The sequence below is a fragment of the Lynx canadensis genome, chromosome C1 (genome assembly GCF_007474595.2).
Source record: "Lynx canadensis isolate LIC74 chromosome C1, mLynCan4.pri.v2, whole genome shotgun sequence".
Lineage (NCBI taxonomy): Eukaryota > Metazoa > Chordata > Mammalia > Carnivora > Felidae > Lynx > Lynx canadensis.
The window spans coordinates 183122636-183144342 of record NC_044310.1 but is presented as its reverse complement, the minus strand read 5'-3'; the positions used below and the strand labels follow the sequence as shown (position 1 = coordinate 183144342).

The 21707-nt window shown below is 40.3% G+C and overlaps 1 protein-coding gene across 4 annotated transcripts in view; it reads left to right on the top strand.

The window, feature by feature from the left end:
* Window positions 1-21707, top strand: part of ANKRD44 (ankyrin repeat domain 44) — a 325303-nt gene that overhangs the window by 110630 nt on the left and 192966 nt on the right. For all 4 annotated transcript variants that reach the window (XM_030326794.1, XM_030326793.1, XM_030326795.1 and 1 more), the window contains exon 2: window positions 7513-7596. In XM_030326794.1, coding sequence (XP_030182654.1) covers window positions 7513-7596 — 84 coding nt within the window. The remainder of the gene's footprint in view (window positions 1-7512; window positions 7597-21707) is intronic.

Here is a 21707-nt window from a genome sequence, read left to right as displayed (position 1 = left end):
TCTAGTCTCAACTTTGCGACTACCAGGTAAATCATTCCACCCCCCGCCCCCCGCCGAGAGCTCCAACCAGGGAATCAGTCTCTTTATGACCATCAGGAGATCGTAAAGGAAAAGTATAACTGTACACATTAATGGTAACCTTAAATAGTGAAATTATGATTTCATGTCCCATCCAATGGGTATGAACATGTGGCACCCTTTGATTAGTCAAAGGGGGATGATGTTTTTTTAAGGTGAGTTGCTATTATTTTGGCACAATAGATCAGACCTTGGAGTACAGAGAAGTTGTGCAACATTTTTTGAGGTTGCCCAGTGTAACAAAGACCAAGTCAGGCTCAGCTTGATTTTTGCTCTCCGGCTTGTAAAAGCTTCTCTCCCGGTATGATGGGCCTATCTACTCTAGAGGTAGTATGAATGGCTTATGATCCTAACTTGATTTACTTGCTCTGTATTTTTTGGGAAATCTCTTTAGATCCCTTATTTTTCCTTTTGTAGGATGAACATAAATATACTTGTCTATGAATGTTTTTGAGCTTGTCAATTCAATGGCAACACTAATCACTATTTTAACTGACTGCACACTACGTGTCTACATACATTAGGCCATTTCTCAAACACGTCTTATGAAATGGCTATGGTAACCCCATTTTATTAATGAGGAAATTATGGCTAGGATTTAATTCCAAGTCAATATGATATCATATGTTAATCTCCCTACTGTGGAAGAAAAAGAGAGTGAGATCTCAGGTCTGTAAAATCAACATCGCCTCCAGATTTCAATTTAACTGGTACGTTGTTTCATCACTTCCTTTTACTTAATCTTTTGCGACTAACTGGTAGCAAAGTTCACATGCCTGGGTTTCTTTTTTCCTTGGGTGAACTATCCTCTGGTGAAGGTGCTAATCAGCAGTATTAAAGGGTAGAGAAATAGCCATGGAGGATGTCAGGAAAGGAAGGTACAACAAAGGATGAATGTTTTAAAGACTGAGTAATTGGCCCTTGAATAGCTACCCCATAGTCCATACCTATTACTGTTTTCACTTTGGAAGAGGTTAGATAATTTCTTCATTTTCTGACTAAATGTAATTGTTCTTCTCTGGTAAGTATAGAGTAAATAAATAGCTACATAGAGGGTATTACTGATACTTAGAATTTTGTCCTTTTTGTTTTTAATAATAATTATAGGTAATTGGAAATATTATAGGCATTTACTCTGTAGCATAGCCTGTAGGAGACGTTTTCAGATATGAAGTCCTGCTTTTAAAAAAATGTTTATGGGGACTCAGTATGTTTTGTACAGTTCTTAAGGGAAACAGATTTTGACTTTATGATCATCATTATTTTTCTGTGATAGAGTGAACTTCTTCCCAAATAAGGAGTGATCTATATTCAGGAAGCACTTAATGGCATCCTTTCAGCAGATCACACAGCAGGACCCACATGAATAGAGCTAACAAGTTTTGTCCATTAAATCTAGTGACTCGAACAAATTTTTATTATCCTTTTGTAAAAATGCAAGCACTGCCTCATAGAAAAACCAGTTGTTACCTAATGAAGTGTTTCAGCATGTTCATATAAGTTGATGGTTTCATATGGCTAGATTATTGCTGCATCAGCTAATAGCCACTAATAACATGCTCCTATCTTGCTTTAATGACATACTGTACTCAGAATACTCAAGTATGGACAGATGTTTAAGAATATCATTGTTTTTCTTCTTGGCTATTGATTAATTCCCCACATCCACTCCTGATTAGAATGTAAGATGTTTTCTTTCAGATGTGGAATCGTTCATTACCCAGTCTAACCAAAAAAAGACAAGCAGTATGCCAGGAATTTGTATCAAAGTGCTGGAGCATCTTCTTAGACTTCTTACCATTGACAGTAGTTACACAGATGCTACGTGACAGCTTCTATCACCCTGCATATCTTCCAAAGCCAATTCATTAGTAAAGAACATGCGGCTCCAACAAAGGGAATGTGAAGTACACTATACAGGGTTTTAGCAAAAATCCAATTGGTGGTTTCATTAGGGATTTGGGAGGGGGGACCTACAATCTCGTTACAAGACGGAGCAGGTACTCTAAAGCAGCTACACTCTCTTCATAAAACCCACGATGGGCTTTACTCTTTAATTGCTTGTCTGATACTTCTAGTAGTACTTTTTAAAAGTGGAATTGAAGAATAGTTGAATTGAGTTTTTAAGTGATGAAAATGATACTTTAACTCCTGAGTTTTAGATTGCATTATGATTTCCTAAACCTGGACCCTCAGGGATCAGTAGGAAAGCTTTTTTTGTTTTTTGTTTTGGTATGTGTGTAGCATATGTGTTTACTCTTTACTGAGCTCGCTCTCTCTCTCTCTCTCTCTCTCTCTCTCTCTCTCTCTCTCTCTCTCTGTCTCTCGGAAGCTTGAGTTCTCTTAGGTCTTGACAAAGTGGATCTTCCAGCTACCTTGTCTTAATTGCACAACCTGAACAGTTACTGTTATCTCCCAGGTAACAAATTACCATCTTGCTCCCCCTAGTGGAATTGTAACTCTACTTCAAAGTTTGGAAATACTGTTATCAATACACTTTTGATGTAGCGTCTTATTTTTGGAAATCAAATATTTTCCCAATTTATTTTTGAAGGCTGACAATAAAATAAAAAATATTGCATTGGATGGGCTGATAGGGGATGTGGGTAGAGATAGTAGCTTTTTATGATGAATTTTCAGTTCCTAGTGTTGGCAAGGTAAGCTGCATGATTTTAAATGGCTGCTAAATCCAAGGGATCTTTCTGCTCTGACTTCTGTCTTAGAGGGGTCCAATGTCATCAGCCTGGCAGATGGTCATTTCTAGATGGCAGCTGTCTACGCTTCTGGTCGTAGTGGTAGGGTGCTGATAGTTGGGGATGTTAGAAGACAAGGACAGGTCCCATCTGAATATTGAATCCCACTTGCGCCATTGGTAAAGTAGGCCCAGGAGGTACGCTTCTGCCTTCTGAATCTATGTGTGGTACTGTGCCAGTATCCACAGCACATGACAAATCACCATCAGTATACACTTCCTACACATGCTGAGGAAATTTTAGTAATTGACACTGAACTTATTGCATACCTCTCAAGAATTTTGTTTTTTGGGGGCACCTGTGTAGTTCAGTTGGTTAAGTGTCTGACTCTTGATTTCAGCTTAGGTCATGATCTCATGGGTCATGGGATCGAGCCCAGCATTGGGCTCTGTGCTGACAGCATGGAGACTGCTTGGGATTCTCTGTCTCCGTCTCTCTCTCTGCCCCTCCCCCGCTCACACGTTCCCTTTCAAAACAAATAAATATTTTTTAAAAAAGCATTTAATTTTTTTTAGGTTATGATAGCTAATGGTTTCATGGCATCAGAATCCCCTTTTTTCCTGCCACTATTTGTTTTTCCCAAGTTTGACCCTTGTTATGAGTTTATATTTATTCAACTTCACACCCTAATGCACACAGAGCACTAATATTTTGTATATGCTAGTGTTGAAGTGTATGAATTGTCCGAAAGAAATACTAATACATACCAAGGCTTAGGACTCTGTCCTTTTGCAGGTGAGACTTTGCTTAAGTCTTATCAAGGTCAAGGGTAACACTACAACAGATATAGTGATTGCCAAATTACTGGTCAATAGAGTATAAATACTTGATACTTATGAGCAAAAATATTTAGGGTATTCCCCCTTTCTTAAGATCATGTAATGGAGATAGTATTTAGATGTGTATTTTTTCCAAATATTCTCAGGGTAAGTGTTTACCTAGGGAAAAATAAAACAGCAGGATTGGATTAAAAATCCCAACAAAAAGGAATGCCAGAGTGCTCTCCGGGCATGCCTTATTTGAGAGGCTGGAGAAACACACACACACACACACACACACACACACACACACACACACACACACGCTCATAATGTTTTTGTTTTTTTCAATGCTATTTGCTCAAGAACCACAGTAATTTAGTTCAAGAATTACATCTAAGCAAACACACAGCTTCTGACTAACACAGCATGTACCTATGAAGTTCTGATTTGGAATCACATGATGCTCAGATTCCCAGTTGTGAAGACAGTGATGTCACAGTGGATATGGCCCCACTGGGGCTAGAGATGTCCATCCAGCAAGACTCTGGGCTTTGGGGAACAGGAACTTTTCCCTTCCACAGGCAGTGTGAGGGATTTGTATGTGAATCAACACGTATCTCTGTATATACATGCATCAGTGTAGATATGCTATGTATGGATATGTGCGAATGTATGCATGTACATGTGTGTATATGTATGTATACATGTGACTGCAGCACTGGAAGAGTTGCTTCTTTCAAATGGATGCTAGAAATTCTGTGCATTGACAATACTCTGTAAAGCAGCTTTTAGCAGAGCCAGGCCCAGAGGTGTAGGGCGGGTGTACACGCCATTCTCTGCTGGGAATTCTGTGCATTGATGACACCCTTCAAAACAGCCTCAGTGACTGGTCCTGGAGGTGTTTGGGGAGCTCCCTGCTGAAGGACTGTGCTGGCATCCTTGTCTGGCAGCTTTGTCAGGGAGACTTTCCTTGGGATTCCTGCCCTAGCTTGGAGCTCTTGTCTTTCTTGAGAAGTGTGAGCACTGAAACAACACAAAACCTATGTGCATTCCTGGCTCTCATGAGTGACCTGAGGCTTTGCTTAACTAGCTGTTTCCTTGAAGTGACCAGTGATAGATAGTTTATGGGGATGGGTTGGTTCTAACCTGTTAATTTATCACTGTTGATTTAACACTAAAGTCTTGTCAGACTCTGCCCCTGCTTGTCATCTAAGTCATATGGCTGTTAGGTTTCTTATTTGTTTTCTCTTCAGGTTCAAAAAGACAGAAAAGTGCACACAAGCATTTGACTATGAGCACAGCAGAGAATTATAGAACAGATAAACAAGATTTAGCATTGTTGTTGAAATCCTGAGTTTGTGTCTGACTGTTTTATATGAAATAGGGTCCTTGCCGTGGGGCAACTGAGCTGGAGACTTGGTTAGCAGTGGTCAGCAAGCAAGTGGATGGATCTCCTTGTCTTTGGGCAGATCAACCAGCTAACACCAAACTGGTAGAAAACTTGCTTTCTTTTCAAGACTTCTTTCCAGTTACTTAATTGTCGGCAATTTAAGAAACTATCTTTGAATCATTTACCTTAGCAAGAAGGTGGAATTGAGGGTATTTGGGACAAAAGAAGGATACATCTATCTGTCCACTTGCTGGAAACTTTTATAGCAGGGGAAAAACTGTGGAAAAATTCCTGGCATATTGAAATACTTATCTGTAACTTGACATTTTAAATATAGTGTTTCTTTTGGGGAGCCTGGGTGGCTCAGTTAGTTAAGCATCAGACTTTGGCTCAGGTCATGACTTTAAGGTTCGTGGGTTAGAGTCCTGCATTGGGCTTTGTGCTGACAGCTCAGCGCTTGAAGCCTGCTTCAGATTCTGTGTCTCCCTCTCTGTCTGCCCCTCCCCCGCTCACACTCTGTCTCTGTCTCTCTCAAAAAATAAACATTAAAAAATGTTTTTAAATATAGTGTTTCCTCAAGGAGTCTTACTATATTCTACTGATAATACTTATATTATTGCCTCCCCCCAATAACACAAAACACCACCGGAACCTGTAAGAAAGGCAACAGGAGGGTAGCAAAAGAGAAAAGAAAATTTATAGGGGTAATGAGGACTGGGATTCTCATTTAGATAGCACAGGGAGACGTTGAGGCAGATGATGCTGATGATTTTACCTTAGGCCAGTGTTCTAAGAGTTAAGTGAGCATTTTATTAAAAGTAGATTCACATGTTTCCACCCCAGATAGACTAAGTCAGAATCTCCAAGGAAGGGATCTTGGAATATTGTTTTAACAAGCATCTCAGATAACTCTTATGGTCAGACACATCTGGGGAACTGCTGTCATCTTATTGCTGACATGAACTACTGTAAAGTATTTCCGAAAGGTGTGTGTGTGTGTGTGTGTGTGTGTGTGTGTGTGTGTGTGTGAGAGAGAGAGAGAGAGAGAGAGACAGAGAGAGAGAGAGAGAGAGAGAGAGAATATGTAATTGCCAAAGTTTTTAAAGTTTAAAAATAATGGTCAGATATTCTACAGTAGCGTTGTTAAGCATTTCTTGTTTAAAAATATTTATTTATTTTGAGAGAGAGAAAGGGAGAAGCAGAGAGAGAGAGAGAGAGAGAGAGAGAGAGAGAATCTCAAGCAGGCTTCATGCTGTCATCGCAGGATCCAATGAGAGGCTCCATCTCACGAACCGTGAGATCATCACTGAGCCTACATCAAGAGTCACATGCTTAACCAACTGAGCTACCCAGGTGCCCCAAGCATTTATTAGTAAGAACATCTGTTATTCGTGTAGGGTAGTATGGTTACAGAGGGTTTTCCATGTATTATCTCATTTGTTCCTAATAGCAATCCTATGAGGGCTTGGACAGCAAAGATCATGCTCACCCCCAGGTTACACACGGGATGTGGGCTCAGCACATGGCTGGCAAGTGGTGGAGCTGGCTTTGAACAGGATTCTTTTTCACGTGGGGCGAGCCCAGCATCAACCCCAGAGCACACCACTTTTCTTCTTTTACCCACTCTCTGGTCACCAGATTGATGGCAGCATTTCTGAGATATCAGGTTCTTTGCATGTGCACACCTTTGCACACCCTGATCCCTGTGCCTGGAATGTCTTTCCTTCCCGGTTTGCAAACTCATGCTCGTTCATTATAGTGCCTTCCATGAGGCTTTTCTAGATATACTCTTCTCTTCACCCTACCTGCCCTCCAAGCAGAGCAAGTTTCTCTTTCAGTTCTGTTTTCATCACTCTTTATAAATCCCTTTTCTCTGTGTCAGGTCTTGTTTAATGTGGGTGAGTTCAATAATAAGTGCTTGGTAATATCCCCCTTCATGATCCCCACCCCACCATTATACCACTTACTTTGAACAGGTAGTAGGGATATAATCACATCTGAAACACTCAGTACCTTTAGTGTTGGCTAAGCTCTGGGAAGCGTTTGAGAATGATTTCAAAGGCTTTCCAAACATTGAAAAGAAGTGTTCACGAGGCCAGAAACATGGCCATTAACATCCTCTAGAAATGGAATTGTCTGAGGGTAACCAGGGTACATTGTCTAATGAGAGGTCGGGAACTATAGGGGACTGTATGCTCAAAACTGCAGATTTGGTAATTTCCTTGCTGGGAAATTTAAGTGTGTTTCAAGGACGTCTTCAATTATGGGTGATTTTCATGTCATACTCATAGCCCCAGGTTGGATGTGACTATCTGTTACGGCTTTCAAATTGCATTATAGTTATTTCTCTATGCAGCTATCTCCCCCACCAGACTTCTAGTGTGGGTGAGTCTGAGCCATATTCATCTTTGTCTGCCAATTGATTATTGTTGAATCAACTTTTGGGGAACGCCTCTTATAGCCATCTGCATCTGAATGCAGTTAAATGTGTTTAAGTATAGTTCTAATTCAAATTCTCCTGTGTTTACAGCCACCCCTGGTCCAAGCAATCTTCAGTGGTGATCCAGAGGAGATACGGATGCTCATCCACAAAACCGAAGACGTGAATGCTCTGGTAAGAGATGCTATGGTTTCGCCTGCTCAGGCCCTCTTAACCTTTCTGTGCTATGGACCTCTTTGGTATCTGGTGAGAGCTCTGGGCTGCTGCTCAGAATTCTCTTTTTAAGTCCACAAAATAAAATATATATGGTTAGAATGGAAGTCGGTCATATGCAAATACAGTTATCAAAATATTCAATATCAAATCTGTGATAGAATAATATATGTGCTTCTCTGTCAGTACATTTAAATAGCAAGATACAATGGAAGATCTAATAATGAGCATAACTGAAGAATAGTGAGGAGCGTGCTCAATATTTTGTGTTGTCTGTGACCACTCTAATGTGGTAGGAACATACCTGTGGTTTCTGCTGGTGACCAAGTCACAGTTACTGTTGACACTACTGAGAATTGCTTCCTACATTCACAATGGAAGGAAATGTGAAGTTTCCATCGGAAGTTAGTAAAAATAAAGACATATTTTTACATCCAGAACCCATGCTCTGCCACAGGGATTGACAAACTATGGTTCATCACCTATTTTTGTACAGGCTACCAGCTAAGAATGGTTTTCATTTTTTAAATGGCTGGGGGAAGAAATGAAAAGAAGAACAATTATTTGTGACACACGAAGATTATATGATATTCAGATTTCCATGTCTATAAATCAAGTTCTCTTGGGGCACAGCCATGACGGCTTTCACACTGTAGCAGCAGAGTTGGGTAGTAATTGATGACAGAGACTGTACGTGGCCCAGAAGGTCAAAGATATTTACTATCTGGCTGTTCAGAGGGGAAGTATGCTGACCTCTGCACTAGAGGGTCCATGAACCTGGGACCAGTGGGTAAATCGGGTACCCTGAAATCATATGTAATACATGTGTGCGCTTATGGACGTGTATTTTTTTCTGTGAAAGAGTAAAGACATTTCATAGTATTTGTAAAGGGGTCTGTGGCCCCCAGAAGATTCAGAACGGTTGGATCTGGAAGTTCCTGAAATAAACAAAGCTTCAATGAAGAAAAGTGAAAAGAGTTAGTCAATGATTTACCCTTGTAATAGTTTCCTAGACCTAGATTGAACAAGCAATTACATGCAGTCCATGCCACTAATTCTCTTAATGTAAGTCAATTACCTCAGTGCTGTAGTCCATCAGGGAGAGGGGCTCTCTTTGAAGTCTCTAGCGTTAGGTGGAAACGACAGAAAGAGTCAAACACATCTGCAGAAGAAGAGCTTTGCTACAGGGAAATGAATTATGTCTGAGGTCGAATCTCTGTCCAGTCGGCTGAATGCTTCATTTGGGAGAGTCATTTGGTACAGCCCTTGTTCTGTGGCAGTGCAGATTGGTGTGGCTTTCTGAAAAAGCTGCTGGCAGCTTCTCCCCAGCTGGCACTGAAAACAACAGGGCAATGTTTTATGACATTTTGCAAGGTAAGCACCGATGAGGCCAGGGCCAAACTACTTGAGAAGGCAGTCAGGCATTTGTCCAGAGCCTATGGGGCGTGACCCATCCTTCTGAGAGGAGCCGAGGCCAGCAAGCTGACTGTCCAGTGTTCTGACATCACCGGAATTTGCCTAGCTTATTTTGTGGCTCTGGCCCAAGCCCAGGCAAGCCCAAGGTAAGGTTAGTTACTATCTTTTCCTGATGATTATGAGCAAACCAAGCTTCTGTTCATATCAAGAAAGGTTGCACTGCCCTCTGAATGGCCTTTATTTCTCCTTCGGAAAGTGGCAAACACTTGCTGGCTGTTAAAGGTTAAGAAGGCTTAACTTCAGTTGTAACCTAATTGTGTTACTGAATTAGATAGGTTAACTGCTGTAACACATAGACTTCTAAATATATAATTGCTCAGATATGAGACAAGTTTAGTTCTCTTATGAACAGATCAGAGAGGTGGCTCTTTTCCACAGAGGGTCCTAGGTATCAACACATAGCTTCCAAGGTCACCCAAGGGATTCATCTTCAGTCCAGGCAGTCAGAAGGGAAAAAAGAGCATGGAGGCAAAGCACAGGACGATTCTTATGGGTGATCTTGGAAGTGGCATAATCACTTGAGCACACAGCCCATTGACCAGAACTCAGTCCCATGCCACACTGAACCACAAGGGAGGTTGGGAAATTAGTATAGCTGTGTCCCAAAAGGTTGGAGAACATGAATAGTTAGCAATCTTGGCCACATCAGTTTTTGGTACTACAGAATTTTAGGGAACTCAAGGGATAACACTTACTTGTCTTTGCGGTGCCTTACTCATTCAACAGTAACTGACTGAGTTCGGACCCAGTGCTGAGTGCTAGGGATATAGCAGTGAGATTGCTCTCTCCCTCATGGGCTTGTGACATGGCAGAGAAGCCAACAAATGTGGAATCTTATTGACATATATTTTGAAAGGGAAAATGCAGGACACTGTTAGGGGTCTGGGTTAATCATGAGGGACTGATGAAGTGATGTGGCAAATTGACACCGAAGGGATGCTGTTGCAGAGGTTGTGTGTGTGGGCTTTTGGATGCCCTGCATCAGGGAAGGGTGGGGTAGAGGGAGGAAGAGCAATAAATGAATGAATGCCTGACCTCCTTCCAGTGATGGTGTGGCTCCTTGGGTCCTGGTCCCTTTCCTCCATTGTCACTTCTGTAGACCCTCTCTTCATATCCCCCTTTCCCTTCCCTCGGGTGAGTGTAAAGAACCTCACTTGATTCCCTGCTCTCTTATCAGGTACGTTGGAGACAGTGAGTTGTTCTCGTAATGCCATGCTTTTCTTTGGCCAACACTGCTTGGGGATCAGTCGTGTTGACTGTTTTGCTAGGGGTGGATTAGGCAGTTTAGGGAGAGTGATTGTTAATGAAGGGCATATGGAGATGGAAGACAAATAAGGATTAGGGATCTAAGTCTGCAGCTTTACTTCAGGAGGGAAGAGAGGCCACTAACCAGTACATTTAAATGGCAAGGAAGGGAAATAAATAACGGAGGAGCCTCCTGTTAGTGGGAGGACAATATTTGTCTTCTTCTCTTCTCACCCTTTGCTTTTCTCTCTTTACCGTATTAATTCACTTAAGTTTTCTTTTTTGTCCTAGGTTCTGATTTTTTTTTTTTTTTTGCCTTCTCTTTTCTTTCCCACCTTCCTGTGTCTTTTGATTGGTCACCTGTTCTTTGGTATGAATATCCCTTGATTAGGGGCTCCTGATATGGGAAGCAGTCTCATTCAGCTTTGCCTCTCTGTGTTTTTCTTATCTTGATTTCCCACTGGCAGTATTCATGGACCCTATGTGTGAACTGAACAAAGTTATTCAACCCATTGGTATTTATTTTCTCATTTCTCCACTGTTCCCATCCCATCTGCCTTTCCAGACCTATTGCTTCTTCCATTGAGTTGTCCTAATTCTCGTTTCCTTTTTGCTGCCTTTTCTGCCACCTCCCAACCCAGTCAAAGAAACCTACCTCTTCTCTCACCTCCCATAGCTCCTTGTCTCTCACTGATCACTTTACTTGAGCTATTTAGTTTTGAGAGACTATGAGCTTGATGACATGGTTGCTATGTCATTCATTCACTTTTCCTCAATTTCCTACTTCAGTCCTTGGAGCACATGTTGAATGAATGACTAAACCTTGCTTTATTAGTTATGTTAAGCCAATTTGTGGTGGCCTGTTTTTCCTATCTGCCAATGAGGGGGTACATTGTCAAATAGTGTCTGGCTTGGTTAGTGTCCCTCAGGTCTCAGTTGTAAGATTAAAAGTTTTCTTTGTTAGATTGCAAATCTGTAGGTGGATTTGAGGAGCCACTGAAGGACCAGGAAGTCCTTTTTGTGGATTCTCTGGCTGGTGGCCTGCCAGGGTCAGGAAATGTGGGAAGGCAAGTTGTACACTCTGAGAAATTCATTTAAATTGACCCACATGTAGTTGACAACTAGAAAGATTTTAGAAGGCTTTATCAGACTAACAAATTGAGCTAGAATTCAAAGTAGAGCATCTGAATTCAAAATGAATGCATAGAGCCTGAAAACCAAATTTGAATGTAATACAGTCATTTTTAGGATTATGCTATGACAACGTGACACCAACAGACCGTTCCACTGTGCCATGCTGGAATGGGTACAGAGATAATTAGTGCCTGTCATTGGTGAGTGGTAAAGACCAGGAGGGAACCATGCCACGCGAGGAGGGGCTGAAGAAGCTGGTGATGTTTTAGATCTGGGAAGAACAGGAGAATTTGAGGTCTCAAATAGTTCAAATGCTGTCAAGTTAAAATGGAACTAGACTTACCATTATGTCGGTGGTTGTAAGCTACCGAATGGATATACAGCTCGAAATAGAAGAAATAACTTAATGGACAGAGCTGTCTAAAGAAATAATGAGCTGACTTAATAATAAGTAGTAAGCTCCCTGAAAGACCACTAGACTGGTGGTTCTAAGTGGTTCTAAAGGAGACTAATTGTAGCACATGGCCCCAGTCTCCTCTCATGTGCCCTGAGCTGACCTTGCTAATGGTTTGTGGCATTTCTTTTTCTTTGAGTCTTAAAGACCAAAATTTCTTCTCAGGACAGCACTATTAAGTTGGAGTTAGCCTTTAAAATGAAACCTCCTTCACCTCCTGGACTAGGTGATGTTTAAAGTCTCTTACAACTGTGAAGGACTACAATTCCAAGATTTTTAAGTCCCACATGATAGCAAACCCATGGTGTTTATTTCTTTTTTAAAGTATCAGTAACAGTTATGAATACACACATGTGCACTCATGCACACACAACCATGATCATACCAAACAAAATCAACAATAATTCCTTATCTTCTAATACCCAGTGCATTTTCAATTTTATTTTGTTCCACTAGTTTCAAAAATGTTTTTTTTTATAGTTGGGTTGTTCCCAAGTTGATTATTTTAATCCATCTATTTTCTACAACAAAATGGTTTTGTCAAGCTATTAATGTTTATTATTTCCTCTAATAGGATTTAGCCCAAGAATATTGGCATGTTTTGCTTGTCCTCTCCAATTCCAACATAGAAAGGGATGATATGTGAATATAATAGAATAAATCGCGAGGTGAACGTTAAGCTTACGTTGGTAGGGGACTTACAGTGAAAAAAGGGGAGACAACCATTAAAGCTTTTGTTTTTAACTATAAGCGTTAACTTGGGTGAGGTGGCCTGCTAGTCTCAAGATCCAAGTGAGAAAAAAGAACTGTACCAACAACGTATGATGAATTTTGTAAAAAGAAATAAGACGAATTACCAATAGTAAGCTTGTAATATGCATTCAGTGTCCATTTGTTTAGGGGTGTTGCACTATTTCTTTATTTTTTATTAGAGAGTACACAAGTGAGTGCAAGCTGGGGCAGGGGTGCAGAGGGAGAGAGAGAGAGAGAGAGAGAGAGAGAGAGAATCTTAAGCCGGGCTCCATCGCACGACCCTGGGATCATGACAGAGTCAGACGCTCAACCCACTGAGACACCCAGGCTCCCTGCAATGTTTCTTTCTGTTAAAATGATCACTGTAAGTCTAGTTAACATCCATCACCTCACATAGTTACAATGTTTTTTTTCTTGTCGTAAGAATTTTTAAGATCTGTTGTCTTAGCAACTTTCAAATATGCAATACAGTGTTATTAACTATAGTTACATCCCCATGACTTATTTGTTTTATAACTGGAAGTTTGCACTATTTCTTTTAAAAATAGAACATATGTTTTGCATCCACCCAGAAGGGTGCAATATGGCTCTACCTAAAGAGCCTTGAGTCAGGGGTACCTGGGTGGCTCAGTTGGTTAAGTATCCGACTTCGGCTCAGGTCGTGATTTCACGGTCTGTAAGTTTGAGCCCCGTGTCACGCTCTGTGCTGACAGCTCAGAGCCTGCAGCCTGCTTCTGATTCTGTGTCTCCCTCTCTCTCTGCTACTCTCCCAGTCATGCTCTGTCTCTGTCTCTCAAAAAATAAACATTAAAAAAAGTGTAAAGAGCCTTGAGTGATAAATTTAATACCTTAAGTTTTCCTCAGCTTGATTCTATCATGTCAGATTCCCTAGAACATTAGGAATACAGACTATATAGCCCAGCCTTTTAAGCTTCTAGATTTTTGTGTGTTTTCCGTCACTTACATATATGTTGCTTGACTTTTTTCTTTTTTCTTTTTTTTAATGAAGAATTGATATGGGGATAAAAACCTGAGATGTTTTGTTGGCTTAGAGATCTGAGCACTTTCTAAATTAGACCTAAATCAGAAACTGCTGGGAACAAGGAGGCTGGGATGGCAAACTCCAGTCTCATAACTAATAGAAGCACGCTGACCCACTCAGCTCTGAGTGTTGGTATGCAGGAACGCGGGCCCAGTGTGGCCCAGACTTCCTACGTTTTTAAGAGAAAATACAGGAAATCTCTAAATTGTTAAATATTGGTTCCAAAAAGCGATCCAACATTGTTGAGGCCAAAGAAAACATGTCTGTGGGCCAAATCTGGCCTGCAGGCCACCGTTTTACTAACCGTGGATGAGATCAGCAAATATTCAGCAGTAAAGGTTTCTCTGGCCACCTGTATCTGGAAATCTAAAGTGTGAAGCCAGTGGCTCAGTGTTCTGGAGAGAGCGGTGGCCTGTGTTCTTCAAACGTTGACAGCACTTCTGGCTCGTTAGCCTGTAGGGAGGCTGGTGGTCCCTTCATAGCTCTGAGAGGGATGGTTTTTGTGCTGAGGGTAGGTGCCTGTCTCTCAGCATGTGCCTGGCAATACTGTCCCATCTCCTGCTCCTTGTTGGACCAGTGCCCAGGATGTGGGGCTGTGGTTTGGAAGCCATGACCTGTGTCTTGTAGAGAATGATTCATAACCTTCAGACGGCACTGGGCAGGCTGCAGTGATGTGGCTTCTTGGCCATTTAAAATGTGTGAAGGCAGGTCTGATTAGCATCATTCCTAATGATCCTCTAGGGGATGCCCAGCAGCTCGTGGCCCCATTTCTCCAGCACTGACCTTGGAGGTAGAAGAGCCGCCCTCTGTGAATGAGAAATCTTACAAGGGTATATACACTGTGCACCCTCCAAATAATAGAGATCATTGTTTGGAACTATGGAAACACTCCAAATGTAATGGCATTAGTATTACTTTGCAATTGCTAGGCATTTTTATAGCACAAAGAAAAATCTTTCAATTAAAAGATGTATATTGTAAATAGCATGAGAATATGGACATCTCTAGATAAAAAGTTATGGCTCTTTTTTTCACATTACATATTATGTTTGAGGGGAGGATGCAAATATGAATAAATGAGCTATATTTTTCTTATATTGATAAAACTCAATTGTTTGAACTGAATGTATAAATTCAGTTATACATACATATGTATATATACATATATAAATACAGTTGAATTTGGGGACAGGACTTCGGGTGGGGAAAGTTGTCAAGATCATTCTAAACTTTAGTATTTAGAGGAATAAACATGTGAGAAGACTCTTAAAAAAGAATATCAGGGGTGCTTGGGCGGCCCAGTCGATTGAGCATCTGTCTGACTTTTGATACTGGCTCAGGTAGTGATCTTGGAGTCAGTTTTGGGATTGAACCCTGCATCAGGCTCTGTGCTGAGCCTGGAGCCTGTTTGGGATTCTCTCTCTCCCTCCCACTCTCCCCCTGCTCTGTTTCTCTCTTCCAAAATAAATAAAACTTAAAAGAAAATCAACAAAGGGGGAGTTTCATAAAATCTATTAAAACAGATGACAAAAAAAATAAAACAGTGTGTTATTGGCACAGGAATAGGCAACCAAATTAGTGGAACAAGGAATCCAGAATTAGACCCAAGTGTATATGGACATTTGGTATAAAATAAAGAACGTGTTTCAAACCACTGGGATGAGATGGGTTAATCAATAAAGAATGTTGAGACAACTGGCTAGTAAAAAGCTGAACTCTTCCCTAATTTCCTTCCCCCCCCCCACACCAAGTTCCTATACGAAGATAAATCTAGAGGTAGAAAATAAAAAGATAAAGTAGTGAAATATAAGAAGGGGGAAATATTTTTTTCAGTCTTGGTGTGGGAAGGAACTTCCTAAGCATAATAACAAAGATAAAAACCAAGATGGAAAATGTGGATACTTTTGAATATATAAAAACTATGCACTTCTGTATATTAAATCATTACCAAAAGCAAGATTAAAAGATAAAGATATGTATGCTCTATGTGAAAAAGCATTGAGATTCCTAATACATAAAAAACTCTTGCAGATTATTTAGAAAAAGATAAACCTCCAAATAGAGAAATGGGCAGAGGACATACAGAGGGCACTCACCAAAGAAAAAAATGCAGGTAACCAAAACATACGAAAGGGTGCCCAGGCTCAACTTCACCTGAAATCAAAGAGTTCATATAAAGCAGCCACGCTTTGCCAGTCGGATCAGCAGAGGTGAAAATAAGGTCTCAGGGATGGTGTAGTTGAAGGGACACTCTGATGCCTTTTTGGGGAAAGTTTAATTTGTGCTCACCTTTGAAGGGTTTGGCAGTCTGTGTCAACATTCAGTTGTGTACACGCATTGACACAGCAACACAACTCCTGGGAAAATCCCCTAAAGGAAATCACCAGACAGCAATTTGTATAAATGTATCTGTTTCTGGGTGGTTTATAATAACAAGAAACTGGGAATTACCAGTACTTTGTTTCTTAAATATATTACAGTACATATATATGTGGTAATATCATACTATCATATGTGGCTTATTTATTTATTTTGAGAGAGAGAGAGAGAGAGAGAGAGAGAGAGAGAGAGAGAGAATGAATCCCAAGCAGGCTGCACACTGATGTGGGGCTTTGAACTGTGAGATCATGATCTGAGCTAAAATCAAGAGTTGGATGCTCACCTGACTGAGCCACCCAGGTGCCCCATCATACTAGCTTTAAAAAGGATAGCTTGGGGCGCCTGGGTGGCGCAGTCGGTTAAGCGTCCGACTTCAGCCAGGTCACGATCTCGCGGTCCGTGAGTTCGAGCCCCGCGTCGGGCTCTGGGCTGATGGCTCGGAGCCTGGAGCCTGTTTCCGATTCTGTGTCTCCCTCTCTCTCTGCCCCTCCCCCGTTCATGCTCTGTCTCTCTCTGTCCCAAAAATAAATAAACGTTGAAAAAAAAAAATTTAAAAAAAAAAGGATAGCTTATGTCAGTTTTTATTTATGTCATATATTTATTGATAGATAAGTTCTTCAAGATATGTTTATGAATGAAACAATCAGTTGTTAAAGTATATCATGTATATATACAAATAGAAGAAGAGGTCTAAGAGAATATTCTTCAAAAGTTTAATTATAGTTGAAATTGGTTTGTGGAATTTTGCTTTTTTGTTTGTTCCTTTATATATTATTAGTATTTTTTGCACTCACCATGTATTATGTTGGTAAGAGGTAACAACAAACTAGCTTCCAGAGTTCTTCATATTTAGTATAAGGATATGACTTTAAATTTTTTTTTTATTTTTGAGGGAGGGAGGGAGAGAGAGACAGAGAGACAGAGAGAGGGGGAGAGAGAGAATCCCAAGCAGGCTCCACAGTGGGGAGCCCGACACAGGGCTCAATCTCACGAATCAAACTGTGAGGTCATGACTTGAGCTGAAATCAAGAGTTGGATGCTTAACCAACTAAGCCACCCTGGCACCCCAGGATATGACTTTTATTATTTATTTGTTTATTTTTTAAAATTGTTTTTAATGTTCTATATTGATTTTTGAGAGAGAGAGAAAGAGAGAGAGACAAACAGTGCGAGCTGGGGAGGAGCAGAGAGAGAGGGAGACACAGAATACGAGCTGTCAGCCCAGAGCTGGATGCAGGGGGAACTCACGAACCTTGAGATCATGACCTGAGCCGAAGTCAGATGCTTAACTGACTGAGCCACCCAGGCGCCCCATGACTTTTAAAATACACTTGTTGTATTTGTCTGTTTGAATAAGTGTAGAGCATACTTCAGTGACATGGTGCTTATTACCTACAATGACAGGCAGGGAGGTATTCCCATTTTGTATTACGTCACTAGGGTCTTTTCTACGGTATTAGCAGGAGCCTGAGGAATGGTGTTGGGAGCTGTTGTCACCTCAGTAGAGTTCTTTTTTTCTACCATCATGTTTCCCCTTTTACAGGAATTTCAGAGAGGACTCCCTTTTTTGATATTGAAGACTGAAAATGTATAAGATTCTAGATGGCAATATCATAAAATTGCATTTCTTTTTATTTAGCTATATGAACATTTCATGTCATAAATTATGGAAAGATAATTTTAAAAATTTAAATATAATTGACATGTAACATTGTATAGTTTAAAGTGTACAACATAATGATTCAATATTTGTATACATTGCAAAATGATTGCCACAATAAGTCTGGTAAAGATCTGTTACCATACGTAGTAACAAAATATTTTTCCCCCTAAGGAGAACTTTTAAGATCTACTCTCTTAGCAACTTTCAAGTATGCAATACAGTATGATTAATTATAGTCACCATGCTGTATATCTCCATGATTTATTTATTTTATAACTGGAAATTTGTATCCTATGACCCCCTTCACATATTTTGCCTACCCCCCCGCCCCATCTTCTACCTCGCAACCACCAATGTGTTCTCTTTATCTATGAGCCTGGTTTTGTTTTGTTTTTGATTCCACACATAAGTGAGATCAAACAGTATTTGTCTTTCTCTGACTTATTTCACTTAGCATAATGCTTTTAAGGGCCACCCATGTTGTTGCAAATGACAGGTTTTCATTTTTTATGGATGAATAATTTCCCATTGTGTGTGTGACACACACACACACACACACACACACACCACATTTTCTATATTCACTCATACATCAGTGGACACTTAGGTTGTTTCCATATCTTGGCTATTGTAAGCAATACTGCAGTGAACATGGGGTGCATATATCTCTTTGAGTTCAAGTTTTTGGTTTTTTTTTTTTTTTTGATAAATACCAGAAGTAAAATCGCTGAATCATATGGTAGTTCTATTTTTGTTTTTTGTTTTTTTGAGGAACCTACCAATTGTTTTCCATAGTGGCTGCACCAGTTTACATTCTCACCAGCAATCACAAGGGTTTCCTTTCTCGGCATCCTCGACAACTCTTGTTATTTCTTATCTTTTCAATAATAGCCATTCTGACAGGTGTGAGGTGATATCTCAATGTGGTTTTGGTTTGCATTTCCCTGATTAGTGATTTTGAACATCTTTTCAAGTGCCTGTTGGCCATATGTAGTCTTTTGGAAAAATACCTCTTTTTTGAATTAGATTCTTTGTTTGTTTGTTTTTTGATGATAATTTGTCGTGTAGAAGCTCTTTACTTTGATGTAGACCCACTTGTTTATTTTTGCTTTTGTTGCCTTTGCCTTTGGTGTCAGGTTCAAAACATCATTGCCAAGGACCAATGTCAAGGAGCTTACCACTTCTTATTTTTCCTTCTAGGATCTGTGTGACTCAGGTCTAACATTTAAGTGTTTTGAGTTAATTTTTGTGTATGATGCAAGTAGTGGTCTAGTTTCATTCTTTTACATGTGCCTGTCCAGGTTTCCCGACACATTTATTGAAGAGACTGTCCTTTCCCCACTGTATGTGCTTGGCTTCTTTGTTGTAAATTAATTGACCATATACATGTAGGTTTATTTCTGGGCTCTCTGTTCTGTTCCATTGATCTTTCTGCCTGTTTTATACCAATATTGTCCTGTTTTATTTTTTATTTAAAAAATTTTTTTTTCAACTTATTTTTTATTTAAAAAAAATTTTTTTTTCAACGTTTATTTATTTTTGGGACAGAGAGAGACAGAGCATGAACGGGGGAGGGGCAGAGAGAGAGGGAGACACAGAATCGGAAACAGGCTCCAGGCTCTGAGCCATCAGCCCAGAGCCTGACGCGGGGCTCGAACTCACGGACCGCGAGATCGTGACCTGGCTGAAGTCGGACGCTTAACCGACTGCGCCACCCAGGTGCCCCATTATTGTCCTGTTTTAAATACTATAGCTCTGTAGTTTGAAATCAGGGAGTGTGAAACTTCCAGCTTTGGTCTTCTTTCTCAAGATTGCTTTGGCTATTCAGGTTTTGATCGTTAGTTTCAATTAGGATAAATTTAGTACAAGTTTCCAGACACTTCATGGTTTCCTTCATTCTGCAATTTCTTTTACATCGAGAATATACTTGTAATCAGAAAAGAATTTTAGGGGCGCCTGGATGGCGCAGTCGGTTAAGCGTCCGACTTCAGCCAGGTCACGATCTCGCGGTCCGTGAGTTCGAGCCCCGCGTCGGGCTCTGGGCTGATGTCTCAGAGCCTGGAGCCTGTTTCCGATTCTGTGTCTCCCTCTCTCTCTGCCCCTCCCCTGTTCATGCTCTGTCTCTCTCTGTCCCAAAAATAAATAAAAAAAAAAAAAAAACGTTGAAAAAAAAGAAAAGAATTTTAAATCTTTGTGGAAAAGAGATAACTCATATTTTAAAAATGAATTAGGCAGATATGATCACATTCAGATTATTCTTAAAAGACATGCTTAAATTAAAAGGATATAAGGTATATTTTAGTTTGATTAGTTGTGCTGGCCCTGATTTTTACCAAGGATATATTACTTTCTGTTTCAAATGTTAAATAACTGTATCATTATGGCAGCCAGAGGACTTTCCAATTGTAGTTTTATAGACATATTATTATTGCCACTGACTTTAAAAGAAAAGAAAGGAATACAAAGGGCTAAGTGGATATGTTATTCAATTAGGGTAGAAGCCTGGGGGAGGGGTGGGATTTTTCTCCAGGAGGTTGCATAGCTGGTTATAGTCACATCACTTGCCAACTTTCTGCTTAAAAGGCCATTCCTGGCAGTTAGTACAGGACAGTTATGGGTACTTGCTGTGTACTTTCTAAAGTCATCCTGAAGTAATACAGGCTACCTTCTCCTTCTCCTCTAGTCCCTTCCTGAGCTCCTCCCTGGCTTTCCCTACCCACACATGCACACATTCACTTTCTGGTATAGCCCCTTCACAACAAACCTGGTATATCCATGCTTGATATGTTTTATTGGTTGGCTACATAATCTATATCAGTCCCACCAAAATGCAACTATGATGGAGGGAGAAGAGTACTGGGCTAACCTCAGAGGCAGAAGCCTCTTGATATACTCTGGCCTCACTTCCCTGTCTATAAAATGGACACTATAACAAACTTTTTATAAGGTTATGGCTAGGGAGATGAAATGTGTATCTGTTAGGGTTAGATTTGACTGCTTTTGACCAAAAAAAAAAAAACCAAAAAACAAAAAACAAAAAAAAAAAAACAAAAACCAGCGATAATAGTAAAATAGTAGCTTTTAATAAAATAGAACTTTATTTTCATAGGAAATAGAAGTTTTGTTTGTTTCCTGTATATGAGTCTAGAGCCAGGCTGCCCAGGACTAGCATGATACTTTATGGTGTGGGACCCAGTCTTTGTTTCCTTTTGCACTGCTGTTCTTAGCAGGTGGCTTCAATCTCATAGCCCAGAATGAGCACTTGAGTTCCAATCATTATATCCAAATTCCAGCTAAGAGAAAGGAGGAAGGTGAAAAAGGGTGTACCCATTCTCTTTAAGGATACTTCCACTAAGGATTGCTCACATATTGTACAGAACCCCATCAGGTGGCTGTGTACTCAGTTAAAAGGCAGCTTATTATTTATTATGTTTATTACATTGATGATGAAAGAAAGATGTGGGGGCAGACCGGCAGTCTTTGCCACAGTTCATGAAAGACTTTTGTGACCTAGGAAATGCTTCTAGTACGAAAAGTATTTATGTAATATTGCCAGAAGCAACCTGATGTACATTCATCCATTCACCAAGTGTTTATTAAGTACTTACTGGGGGTGTAGCACTAGAACTTGTGCCCGTATACTTCCTCATATATTTCTTAGTCAATTTATGTTATCTCCAAGAAAAAGGGTTGAGGGATTCACATAGCTGTGATTCTCCCCTACTTTGCTGTGCATGTGGGCATAGAACATCACTAAGATACTAATCCCTTTCTTTGGAAGGAGGGAAGGGGAAGGGTGACATTGGAGCATGTAAAAAATGACAGCTCTCTAGCTCATCAGTACAGACTGTGCATGTTTTTCCCTCCCGCTCACAGAGGTCCTGTCTTTTGTCATCAGTTCCTCATGTTGATTTACGTCTTGCATC